Source organism: Monoraphidium neglectum (assembly GCF_000611645.1).
Source record: "Monoraphidium neglectum strain SAG 48.87 unplaced genomic scaffold scaffold01502, whole genome shotgun sequence".
In the NCBI taxonomy this organism is placed as follows: Eukaryota; Viridiplantae; Chlorophyta; class Chlorophyceae; order Sphaeropleales; family Selenastraceae; genus Monoraphidium; species Monoraphidium neglectum.
In genome coordinates, this window is record NW_014012126.1 from 1 (window position 1) to 13,113 (window position 13,113).

Genomic DNA, 13,113 nt, shown 5'->3' on the forward strand with positions numbered 1-13,113 from the left:
GGGTGGGGTTGGCTTTGGGAAGGAGCTCGGGGCCGGGGCGATGAAGGCGGCGGGGTATCAAAGGGGGGAAGGCTTAGGGGATGGCTTTGGAGCGGGGGTTGCTGGCCTGGAGTGTGGGCTTGACAAGGGGCTGAGGCATCTGTGTGTTGAGGTGGTACAGGCGGTGCTAGGGAGGAGGTTTGTGGGAGTGGCGTGGCACAAAAATTGGGCAGGCGTGGGAATGCGGTCCGGGACGCTTCAATGGCGCGACGCGGCAACAGGAGCAGGCCTGGGCAGCTTCCTGCTGGCTGGTGACAGCGCTTCGAGCCGCCAGCGGGCAGCGCCACTCACACGTGTTCGGACAGTCATTGTCATCGCGCGTGCCATCGCCACTCACCGTTCGCTGGGGAGGGCACCTGGCCTGAGTCACACATTGTCCCCCTCCCCTTCCACGTACCCTCATCCCTCCCCACTGCGTGTGCAATGCCCACACACACTCACACACTCACACACACACTGTTGCACATACAAACACACACACAACACACTGTTGCACACACAGTGTCCAACACAGACACTGTCACACTCAAGACACTCTCACCCACACCACCACTGTCCCACCCCTCCTCACCCCCCCCCCAAAAGGGAGCCCGAGGAGACCAAGGAGGCCGAGGCGGAGGAGGCCGGCGACTACGGAGAGTTTGGCGCCCTGCCCGCCCCCGCAGCCACCGACAACTGGGCCGCCGCGGCGCCCGGCTACGACGCCACCGGCGGCGCCGCGCCCGGCTTCGAGGCGGCCGAGGGCGGGTTCGAGGCCGTGCCCGCGACGGGCTTCGAGGCCGCGCCCGCGCCCGAGGCGTTCGCCACGGCGAATGCGGCCTTTGCCTCCGGCTTCGAGTAGGCGCCCGCTCTGCGGGCAGAGATGCGGCCTACAGCCTGGTGGCTGGTCGGCCCCACCGCTCAACGGCAAGCCTGGGGCCCTGAGGCGCGTCTGCGCGGCGGGGAGCTGCGGTCATCCGGCGGCGGCGGCGGAGGGGCAGCGTAGAAGGGGAGAGGCGGGCGGCCCTCGAGCGGCGGCAGCAGCCGCAGCAGCAGCAGCAGCAGCAGCAGCAGCAAGAGCAGCTTGAGCGGTGCTCGGCGCGCCGGAGGCCCCTATTGTGTGGGGCAGGGACCTTGCGGTCTGTAATGCGCTTCTGGTACTCTGCGCAGCCATGGCTTCCCCCATGGGGCCCGAGCGTGGAGCTGCTAGGTCGGGTTGCCAGATAGTCAATGCCGAAGGGATTACCCAGGATGCGTCAGCGTACAGAGCAAGGGGTTGAGTTCAGGCCGAAACGGCAGCCGGCCGCCGAAAACCTGCCAGCTGTGGTGTGCCACAGCAGCTCATTTGGACAGCACGATTCGGAATCTAGCGCGTCGCTCGGCGGTGCAAATGCCTCGACCGATCGGCGAGCGCTGCGGTGCGGCGAACGGAACTCACGGGACGCGGTGAAAAGCGCACTGGAGGCGCGCAGGGGCGAAGGGGGGGCAAAAGGTATAACAAAGGGAGCGCCAGCCTCTCCCGCCTGGGCGATGATGTGGAAATAAGTGTGTGAACAACAGCTAGGCAGACCGAGAAAACATGTTGCCCCGGCCGGGTGCCCCGACGGGTGCGTGACTCGGCCCCCGTGCCGGCAGCTGCGTGTGTTGAGTGTCGAACTGATGGCTGCATCATGGGCCGACACGATCGTAGCGCGGCATCACCCGCTGTTACGGCAATACACGTGCTTCAATGTGGCCCGCCAACAGCGTGTCGGCCGCGCGCCGCCCCCCACCGCCACCGCCCCGGCCACGGTACCGGCAGCGGAACGGGCACTGGCGTCGGCCAGCCGCCGCGCCAGCGGCGCGGCCCGCAGTTCACTGTGGGCGGGGCGGGGATGGGGCGCCCGATGCTGTCCGCTAGCGCGAACGCGCCGGAGCCAAGCGGCTCTTTCGCAATGCAAATCCAAATTTGTTTGAGGTCGGGAATTGCTTCGCAGCCCCAGGTTCACATGCCATATGCACAAAAATCCACAGAGAAATTAACAGCCGCATTGACGGCCACCCACTCGCGCGCAAAGTGAGCCTGATGCTGCTAGCAATTGCAACAGTTGTGTTCAACCGACAGATGGACCCACTGCTCGTGCCAAAGGCTGGCCCAGTCGTGTGCGCACACACATGTGGACCGTGTCAGCAAAACACGCCTGAGTTGCAGCAGGTCTGGGACCCGCCGCCGCCGAAAAAGCCGAACCCGCCCCAGCCGCCGCTGCCACCTGCATAAGGCAAGGGAGATGACCGGGTTTGTGCGAGTGCAGGGCGGCCACTCCTTCAGGTGGGCCGCATGAAAGAGGTAGGTGTAGTGTGCACAGTGTGCAATGGGGCAGTTGCAGGCGCCTGAGCAGAGGCTCTCGCTGGCATGTGCCTGACTGAAGGGCGGACGCAACCCCCTGTGATGGATTGCGGCCACAGCTGATGGTTTGATATTGCGCGTGACATGCACACTCACATCGTTGGCCCGCCGAGCAGCAAGTACCCCCGCATATCGGCCCGCTGCAGCAAATGTTGTTCTGGCAAGTCTGCGCGCAGTGGGGTGCATGGGCAGCGGGGTGGTCACGTAGGCGACGGCACAGCACACCAGACTCAGGCCAAATAGCATCTGTGAGCCATGCACAAAACATCTGCGGCGGTGCAAAATCGTTTGCAGGAGTGGGGATGGGCGGCGCTCCAATAGTATCCGACGGCCCAGGGTGGCGCTCCACAACGCCAGGTCGTTCCTGACGCCCGCCGGCCCGCCATCTCAACAGCGCCAGGAGCGCTGGCACGTTGCCGCACCGGCCGCGCAACACGGGTGCGGCGAGGTGCGCGGCACTCCCTGCTAAGGGGGCTGCGCGGGCGTGCTCACCGAGCCTGAGGGGCAGCAGGAGCTGCCGCAGCAGCTGCTGGTGATCGGGCACTGCACGCCGCCTGGGGAGCAGTGGGGCGGGGTGCGTGGCGAACGCCGTTGAAGAAGCGGCCGAGTCAGCGGTGGGTCTCTTCGCTGCCACGCTCTACGGTGAACAAACGCCATCGATAGCGTGTTGAATTGAGGAGCTCCCCGTGCAAGAATCATGCAAGATGGGGCGTGCGCGGCATCAGAGCGCTCACCGGGGCATAACTGCGTGTTGGGTGGCACGCACTGGTTCTGCTGGCATGTGTTGTCCCTGGGGCAGCACCTGGGAGTGGCGGACGAGCGCATTGGGGGGGGGGGGTGAGAAGGTGTGCATCAGCAAGAACGCACTCAAGAGGAACGCCCCAGGCGCAGGCTGGTCCGTGTGACGCTGCGCGCACGAGGCTGTTACACGGCAACGACTGCGTTGCATTCACGAGTGGCACGCCACTGACGTCTGAGACGGCCCGTCGGTCGCAGTCGGTTCCCAGGGGGGCGCGCACTTGTTCCCGCAGCTGACGTTGTCACTGGGGCAGCACGTGTTGCCCTTGCAGGACGTGCCGGGCGGGCCTGGTGAGTCGGGGAGTGACGGGAAGGTACAGGTCTCAACAACCTGGGTCCCAAGAACATCAGGACGGCCAATCTGGACGGCGGCGTGTGAGGGGTATGATGGCCGTGTGGCGCCGCCACGGCGTGCGCGGCCGACCCTAAGCCCACGCATACCCTGGTGGCCAACCAGCATGCTCAGTGAGCAGCGGGGGCATCGCCAGGCTCTCCCTGCTGCCCCCGTTTCCTCGGCCCGCCGACAGACCCATCAGCGGCAGAAGCAGTGCCCGCGCTCACATATGGTGCCGGAGCACTCTGTCGAGCCCTCCGCGACGCACTGGTTCAGGATGCAGGGGGACGTACCGCCGCAGCACCTCCCGCCGCACAGGCGCGACCCCGCGGCGCAGCACACCCCGCTGGCGATGCAGTCCTCGCCCGCCAGGCACACCCGGTCGCCACACCTGCATGTGCACGAGATTGGTGATCATCGCTTTGGCTGGGCGGTGCAGGAGATGCGCGTCCGGTAGATGATTGATAGACCAAACTTTGCAGACGCACTCACGCGCGCATGTGTCTATGACCTGCGCGGGGGTCGGGCAAGACCCAAGGTGGCGGTCGCACTGCCGCCGCAAGGGGGCCGAGCGGCGAGTGCTGACGTCACCATCGCTCACTCTCTCGCGCCCTGGTCGTAGCACGCCCCGCGTATGCAGCTCTGGCCGCTCTTGCAGCACTTGTTGCCGCCGCAGCACGTCTGGCCCTGCTGCTGGCAGCACTCATTTCCGCAGAGCGCCGTCTGTCTGCAGCAGCTCTTGCCGGCCAGACAGAACTCCTGGGGCCCGCAGCAGGCCTGCGTGGCTTGCGGCCCGCACTGTGTGTGGTCGATGCAGGCAGGCCGGGGCAGGGCGGAGAAGCGGGCAGGTGAGACGACGAGACCGAGGAAGAGGGAGACAGCAGCGGCCGTCCCTTTGACACTTTGGCGCCATGCTGCGCCGTTTACACCTGGCGAGCACGGAGCAAGCGCAGCCCCGCAAGTCCCAGCACGTGGCCCGTGCCGGGCATCGCAGCACGCCCACAGGAGGGCCAGCGGCGCAGTCGACACTGGCCTATTTAGATCGGCTGCGTGTGCATGTGTGCGTATGCACTTGCACGTGTCCATGTGTGCAGGCCAAAACCACTGCACAAGGCACCCTGAGAGACAGCAGACCCTCCACACCCCTGAAGCCACCCACCAGCTTGTCTTGATCACAGGTGGAGAGCCACGCAAACGTGCGGGTGTCGGTGCAGGCGCCGTTGAGGCAGCGGCTGCCGGTGGGGCAGCAGAATGCGCCTGAGAAGGCGGTCTGGCAGATGGCCTCTGGAGGGCAGCAGCCGCCAAGCTGAGTCTTGATCACGCCGCCTGGGGTTGGGCGGAGCAGCAAGGTGTGAGTTGCGGAGGATGGTCGGGACCCCGCGTAAGCAAAGGTTTGCTTCGCTTTCGTCGGGCGAGGTGCGCGGGTAGACTACGCGCGCTCGTGCTTGATCCCCGCACGCCCACTGCAGCGCCGCCCAGCAGGTGCCCAAGATAGCCCAGCCAGCGGGTTGCACGCGCGGCCCTGTGCTGCGTGCACCTGCCCTGCGCTCACCCTTTGCGCAGCACCTCTGGCTGACCGGGTCGCACTCGCCCTCTGTGCAGCAGGTCGACCCGCACACGCTCTCGCGCCTGCAGCAGCCCTGGTCCGTCCGCAGCTGCCCCGCCGGGCAGCAGGCGCCGCCGGAGGCCTGGTTGGCGGGGCAGCAGGTCTTGCCGGTGCAGGTGAAGCCGTCTGGGCAGCAGACGCCGCCGTCGCAGATGCGGGTGGCCGGGCAGCAGGTGCCGCCGACACAGGACTCCCAAGACTTGCAGCAGTCGACGCCGCAGCGCATGCCCTGGTCGCACGCTGGGGAGGGGGCGCATGAGGAGGCGGCGTCGGGAGTAAGGGAGTTCGCAGTCCGGGCGTGTTGTTTCGTGATGTTGGGCTGTAGAAAATCCGGGACACAGGTTGGCGGACGGAGATCAGCCGAAGCTGGGGCGCACGGCGAAGCAGCGGGCGTCAATTGTCAGGGTGTGGGGCGCGCCATGCCGCGACTCACGGGCCTGGCTGGGGTCGAAGTCGCGCAGGCGGCGCGCGGCCGCCAGCCCGGGCGCCAGCGCTGCCAAGCTGCTGTCGCTGGTGGCGTGCTCACACAGGATTCTGCATGGTGTATTGGGTGGGGCGCGCAGATGACGCGTGAGGGCTGCGCACAGCCCTGAGGGGCTGGGATCCAGGGTCGAACAACCACAGATGCTGCCGCCGTTGACAAGAGCAGGCGCAAGCGGCTGCGGCGGGGAGTGGGTGTGCGCGTTGGCAGCCAGCAAGGCGGGGTTGCCGTGGCTGCAAAGGGCCTATTGACGGAGCTTCTCTGGCGGGCAAGTTGACACCCAGCATCCAGCCAGTCTGGCCCTGGCGCCCACCTGCTTGCCGCAGTCGAACATGCTGACAGGAAGATCAGCAGCGTAGCGGTCGCTGCGAGGCGCGTCCTCCGCCCTCTCGAGCGCCGTGCGGCTGTACAGGGCACAATATAAGATCCCCATCTGCCTCCTCTTCTCGACGCCATCATACTCTGATGTGGCGGCCCAGAGCGCGGGCGCCCCCTGTCCGATACGGTCTCTGCCGGCGCCGCCCGCTACCAGGGGTAGGTCACCTGTGCACCACCTGAACGGGCACACTTGCCAATGACCGCCCGCCTTAACAATTCGATCAGGAAATTTTTGTCAGTTCACACCTCCCTCCGACCCGGACCCGCGGGTTTGGCTCGGGCGCGTGCTCGGTTCGTCAACCTTGTGTCGCGGGGTTACACAGGCACGTCGGGGGTTCAAATCGGGTGATACTTGTCTCGCTTCTGAGCTCCTGTATGCCCTGTACCTGAAGCAGCTGCGCCAGGTCAGGCGCGTGCCCATAGCCCAGCCGCACAGGTGTTCGGAAGCTGCGCGCGCGCTCAGCACCGGACCTTCCCAGGTGCCTCCAGTGACGACGCGTAATTCATCGCGCCAAACCTGCAGTGCGGATCTATATGATTCATCATCAGATCTGAATGCTGCCGCGGCCGTGCGGGGGCCACGGAATGCAGGGATGCCCATCACAATGCACAAGCAACCACGTCCGGTGCACGGGGGGGATGCTGAGACAGGGAAGGCGACGACACGGCCGTGCCGCAGCGCCAACGGGCCGCTCGTAGCCGAAAACGAGTGTAAGGGAGAGCGCAGTGCTTTGCTGCGAGAGCCGAGCCCGCACCCTGGATGGGTACTTGACCCTGGGCTAGATCAAACAGGCGTGGGCCGAAAACCGGCTCAAAGCTGCATGCAATCGCACAGACTCCAGGCCATCAGGGGCGGGGGGGACCGCGCCGCCACTGCAACACGCCCGAGGAAGCCGGCAAAGGGGGGCGCAAGCGGCAGACTGCGGCCGCTGAGCAGCCGGCGATTCACAGGCACAAACCGCCGGGTCGCGTCGGCGCCTTCTTCCCGCCTCGCGTCATAGTTCTGGGTTCAAATTCAACCGCACAATACATAGTCATATCATACACTCTGTTCCTGCTGTTTCCTGAGTTTGTGCCTGGCCTGGCGCCGGCCAGGGGCTAGCGGGCAGCGCTGACCACACTTCCAGGGGCTGTGCGCGGCCGGGGCCTTGCCTGCGCGTGGCCTGTCCCCTGCATGCGGCTCGACCACCTTTGGCGCTGACATCAGCACCCAGGGAACCCGGGAGAGCAGCACGCCTGCCCGCCGCCAAAGCCGCCCCCGCGCCAGCCGCCGCCGAAGCCGCCCCCAAAGCCGCCGCCGAAGCCGCCGAAGCCGCCTGCGTGGGGGAGCGGATAGAGGTGCATATGTATGGGCCCCATATACGGCGGTGCTTGGTTGTGATCAGGACCAAACCAGGCGTGTGGACTATTCCGATGCCCATGCAAGTTACAGCGCAGTTGACCAGGCACGGCCGGCGATGACAGGTGCCCGCGGCACTCACAGTATTGCCCAGCCCCACAGCACTGGCCGTTGCAGACCGGGCCGGCGCAGCACTGGCCGTTGTTGCAGTTCTGTCCGAGACCATCGGCAAGGGAAGAGTGGATGTTTGGGGTCAGTCAAATGCTGTGGCGCTCCTCAACCCGGTTGCCTAAACCCTATCGCCCTCGCCATGGTTGCTGCCAAAACGTGACCAGGGCGTTGCGCCTTATGCATTGTGGCATCCTGAGTTCACCATTCTTCCGGGGTACGATCATGCGCAAATGGGCAGCTGCAAGCAAACATGCAGCAGTTGCACCAGGTCAAGTAGTGCAGCCGGCATCCGAGGTTGCGCCCCGCGTTCAGCCGCGGGCAGCGCGGCGTCAGCGCCCCAGGCGCTCACCGAGCCGGGACCGCAGCAGCTGCCGCCGCAGCAGCTGTCGGACGCCGGGCACTGGACGCCGGCTGCGAGGGTGCGGCGCGATGCGGGCGCGGTCGGCAGCGTCGGCGCAGAGCGCATCGGGCCCGGTTGTTGCAAGTGCGCGTTCCGCCAATTCGCTGCTGCAGGCATGCGACAGCCCCGCGGAAGCCGGGCAGAAGCTGCTCCATACGGGCGGCGTAACACCAGTGGCCGCAGAGGCAGAGCGGCGAGCCGGTCTCATATGCTGCTGCAGCTCCTCGGGAGATCCCCGTGCCTCCCCCCGCCATGCAAACCCCCCACCACCATCAATCCACTCACATGTGCACATCTGCATGCCCGGAGGCACGCACTGGCCGCGCTGGCACTGGTTTTCGGGCGGGCAGCAGCGGCCGCCGCAGCCCACGCTGGCGGCGGGGCAGCAGACAGACCCCTGGCAGGTCGTCCCCGGCGGGCCTGGCACCAGGGGAAAATCGCATGCGACGTCCGGGTTTAGGGGTGCCGGGTGGTGACCCGGGCGCTCGCGGGGCGCAGCACGGGAAGCAAGCGGCAAGGCAACCCCGGCGTATGTTGAGGCGTGTGCTTGCTGCAGCCGCCCCCGCCCAGCTCACTGCATACCCCTTCAGACCTGCTGGCAACCCGCTCCCATTCAGATTTCCTCCCCCCCCTGTACAGCTCCCACAATGGTTGCATGCGACTGAAGTTCCGCTACCTTCCCCCTCCCGCTCGCCGCGCTCTCACAGATGGTGCCGGCGCATTCGGATGACCCCTGTTGGACGCACTGGTTTCTCAGGCATATGGACGCGCCGTCGCAGCACCGGCCCCCGCACAGCTGGGCGCCAGGGCCGCAGCAGATGTTGTTCGCGATGCACATGTCGCCAGGGTTGCAGACCGTGCCGCCGCACCTGCGTTTGTTTTTTATGTGGGTCGTGTGTGCGTGTGTATGTGTGCGTGTGTGTGCGCACACGTATGCACGCGTGGTTGGGTCTGCGCACGCGTATGTTATAATGCATCGTTGGCGACTGCTCAAGCAATTGAACAAACTTGCTATCCGCGCAACAATCATGGCCACATCCTGCACTCACTCGATGGACCCCTGCCCGTAGCACTGCCCACGGATGCACTGCTGGCCGGCTCCGCAGCACTGGCTCCCGCCGCAGCACGTCTCGCCGGCACGACAGCAGCCAGTGCCGCACCTGCAAGACATTGTGGGTTTGGCCGCAAAACATGTGTGGAGGGAGGTGCGCTGACGTGCATGTGGGTGAATGTATGGGTTATCGCACATATGTGTGTGTGTGTGTGTGTGTGTGTTGCTGTGTGTGTGTGTGTGTGTGTGTGTGTGTGTGTGTGTGTGTGTGTGCGTGTGCGTTCGTGCGCGCGCACGCGCGCGCACGTGCGCGCTCACGCAGGTAATTGCTTGTAAAATAATTGCCCCAGTGTCGTCTGCTGCCCGTCCATCCCCCCGCCAACCCCCTCCACGTACTGCTGTACATCCACGCTTGTGCCGCGCCCACACCCACGTGTTGGACAACTTGCAGCAGCGGTTGTTCTCAAAGCAGCTCTCGTCCTGCGTGCAGCACGCCTGCTCTGACGACGTCCCGCACTGCGAGAGCGAGAGCGTGGCAAGCACGAGCAGCGCCTTCACCATCCACTCTTTCGAGCGCATCAGGGCCCCCAGCGCCCTGCCATGCCAGCACATCCATGCGTGCCCGCACCCGCGCCGACCGCGCCCCTGGGCTAGTCGAGGCCGGTGGTGCGGCGCCCTCGCATCACAGGGTGGGGACTCAACCGCAATGATAGCAGCACCCCGCGCACCAGCTTGCTGGAGTCACATGTGGCCAGCCATGAAAAGGTGCGGCTGTCCTTGCAGCTGCCGGAGAAGCAGCGCGTGCCGGTGGGGCAGCAGAAGGCGCCTGAGTATGTGTTTTGGCACATGGCCTCTGGCGGGCAGCAGCCGCCCATCTGGGTCTTGATCACGCCGCCTGGGGACGGGCGGTGCCGCGGGCGTGCGCGGCGATGTTGATTGATTCGCACGGCGGTGGCTGCGGCCACCCGGGCTAACAGCTACAAAAACCGGCCAGCTCGCCCCGCCTACCCTCCCTGTGCCCTTGCAACCCCGGCGGGCTGGAAATGAGGCAGCGCACGGCTATGTTCATAGGATTCGCGTGGGCAAGGGTACTACATCCCGCACCCCCTTGTGCTCACCCCTGGCGCAGCACCTCTGGGTGATCGGGTCACACTCGCCCTCTGTACAGCACTGGTTCCCGCACGCAAACTCCCTGTTGCAGCAGCCGTCCGCGGTGTATGACTGCCCCGCCGCGCAGCAGCCGCCGCCGCCGGCCTGGCTCAGCGGGCAGCAGGTGCCGCCCACGCAGGAGAAGCCGTCTGGGCAGCAGGTGGAGCCGCAGATCCTGGCGGCTGGGCAGCAGTCCCCCGCAAAGCACGTCTCCCAGCTCTGCTCACAAACCAAGGGGGGTTGATGGAGTTTAGGCCTCAAAAGATCAGGGCTTGAGAGAAATCTGGTGGAAAATTACTTGCACGTGCTCGGTTGTCCTCATAGAGTGCCGCGCACACGCTTGCGTGCAAAAGATGAGTTTTGGCCCGGTACCGCAGAGTCAGGCGGGCAGCTGCTTTGAACCCCACCTGGCAGCAAGATATGCCGCAGCGCGTGCCTTCACAGGCTGCAAGGGGGCGTCCGTAACGGGCGTGGGCAGTTTTAGGGGTTTGCAAAGCTCGGGCCGGACCCTGCGGGCGAGCGTGGTGCCGCGGAAGCCTTCGCCATGGCGCGGCATCCGCTTGGCGGCCCGTGGACAAAAAGCGTGGCCAGCTGCGGCGCTTTGCAGCCGCCAGCAGGCGTCATGCCTCCTGCGGTCTCCCTGGCGCCATGAAGCAGCGGTACAGTGTTGCTTTAATGGCGAGATGTTGCTGTGTGCAATCGCATGATTCCAGCCACACACCGTCCTGGCTGGGGTCGTGGTCGTGCAGGCGCCGTGCCGACGCCGGCTGCGACCCATGAACAAGCAGCAGGCCGTCTGAAGAGGTGGCATGACGGCCGGCCCCGCTTGGCCCCGCTGCAGCGTGGACATCTGTGGACAACGGGGGTCTGCGCGCGCACGGAGGGCGGGCGGCCATGCATCGGGCCCGCCTTGCTCGTGTATTTTCTGCTGGCGCGTGCACATGTGCATGCGTGCGTGCGCGCACACACACAGACACACACACAGACACACACACACAGACACACACACAGACACACACACACACAGACATACTTTACACACACAACTACACACACTTACACAAATACACACACTCACACATTCACACTGACACACTCACACATACAGACACACACCCCTATGCACCCACACATAGCTGCTCAAGGCAAATTCCATCTAGTGTATGTTGCATTTGCATGCAGTCCTAAGCTGTACATGCGCGCTGCCAAGCGTAGCTTTGAAGGCATTTCGAACGCACCTTTGCGCCAGCTGCATGACAGTCAGCAGCAGCACTGCCGCCAGCGATGCACAGGCCGCCGCCGCCCCGCATGCCTTTTGCCAAGTGCGCCGCCGCTCGTTTGCCTCTGGCGTCAGCAGCGGCGATCTGCTGGAGCGGCCGGTGTCCATACGCTCTGATGAGCGTGATCCGCTGCGCTGCAGTACTTGCGTGCTTCGCTGCCGTGCCATCGATGCCGTCGGTGCTCGCCCTATGGCTGTGCGTGGCCGCAGAAGGCCCACGCCGTTGTCGTGAATATCTTCGGAGGTTCCCACGTCTCCACCATCTTTGTGAGACATGCTGCCACCGGGGCCAGGGCTGCCGCGGTTGACGGTCAAATTTGTGCCCTTTCTTGTGCTAGTGTCGACGTGATCGCTTCACAAATCGTTTAAAACCTTTCAGGCAGTTCGCCCGGCTGGCACCCTGATATCGCCCCGTTGAGTCACTCGGGAAGGCCGCGGGCGGGAATGACTGATCCACCAGCCGTGGATCCGCTGACAAGCTCTACAATCTCGTAGCAGCAGTGGTACAAGTGAGACACCGGGCATTTCACATTTCAACGGTGCGCTCAAACATACTGTTTTGCCACGTGCACACTGCCGCGAGCGCCCTTGTGATCAACTGCAGAGAACTGCTCACATGGCCAGGCCGATGCTGCATCACTCCCACGAACTCAAGCTTGCCAAAGTGGGTCCTGCACAACACTCAGGCCACGCTCTTTACAGACATGATTGGTCTGATGCGCGAAACCCCTGATCTGTCAGATCGCAGGCCTGATTCCACGAGCCGCGTCGGCGGGGCACCGTCAACAGCAGCAAGCACTGAAGTTGCACGCAATGTCATGTGTAGTAGTTCTGTATTTTGGCAGCGCCGCGAATCAAACAAGGCGCCAGCACACAGAAAGTTCTTCTTGACCCGTCGGCAGCGCGCGCGCCGATTTGGCGGGAGACGCGTGCGTGCTGCCAAGTGAGCCAGGAGGCGACATTCGGGCCGTGGCGCCGCCCCAAGGACCTTGCTCCGCCTCTTGTCTCCCCTCTGCTTCCAGTGCTGCAACGTAAGAAGTTCAAGGGCCCACCACACCACAAAGACGCGCGGCCCCATAGCTGCGTCCGCGCCTGTCGCACGCGACCCGCTCTGCACGGCAACCCGCGCCAGCGGGCGACCACCTACGGCCAGCCGCGGCCGCGTTGCCCCGCCCGCCAGTGCGGAGCCCTGAACCCGCCAGCCCGCTCGAGACACCGCGCCGCCTGCCACAAGTGGATGCCCCCCGTCGCCGACAGCGTCACTGTGCGTCATCAGGGCCTCTAGAGGTCCACGTTTACGATCTGCCCGTCCTTGTTGAACTCCGCCGTGTCGTACGAGGTTGTCGGGTCGTATTTCAGATCGCCGTACGTGTCAAACGCGATGGGGCCAGACTTGCCCTGTGAAAAGGAGTCACAAGCCGCACGTGCTCGTTTCAGAGTTGCCGCGTGCACGTCACAGGCCAGGGGTACGGCAGCCGTACGAACGCGATCGCGTGAGAAGCCCGCACGCTTCGGAGCAGCGACGATGGCGGCTCGCAGCAAAGGCTGTGCCCTGCAGCATGTGAGTTGCCCTCCCTGCCCCTGCAGCTAATGCTGCCCACAGCCCATGATCCAACCCAGCCTTACCCCTCAGGAGGCCACGTAATCCAATCTGCAGCAATCCTTTACAACCCCATCCGCACCAAACCCCGTGAGGACCCCAACCCCCCCCCCCCCCCCCCCC

The 13,113-nt window shown here is 65.0% G+C and overlaps 2 protein-coding genes across 2 annotated transcripts in view; one reads left to right on the forward strand and one right to left on the reverse strand.

Annotated features, from left to right (window-relative positions):
• Positions 1-220: 220 nt before the first annotated feature.
• MNEG_8096 (hypothetical protein) lies at positions 221-880 on the forward strand (the record flags this gene model as incomplete). Its single annotated transcript, XM_014043430.1, has 2 exons — positions 221-225; positions 625-880. The coding sequence occupies 2 exons, from the start codon at positions 221-223 to the stop codon at positions 878-880; spliced, it is 261 nt and encodes an 86-aa protein (XP_013898884.1).
• An 11,791-nt stretch (positions 881-12,671) lies between these two features.
• The window catches only part of MNEG_8097 (hypothetical protein), a gene marked incomplete at both ends in the record, with an annotated part of 1,394 nt that continues 952 nt past the window's right edge, over positions 12,672-13,113 (reverse strand). The window contains one exon of the mRNA XM_014043431.1: positions 12,672-12,788. Within this exon, the coding sequence (XP_013898885.1) occupies positions 12,672-12,788 (117 nt within the window). The remainder of the gene's footprint in view (positions 12,789-13,113) is intronic.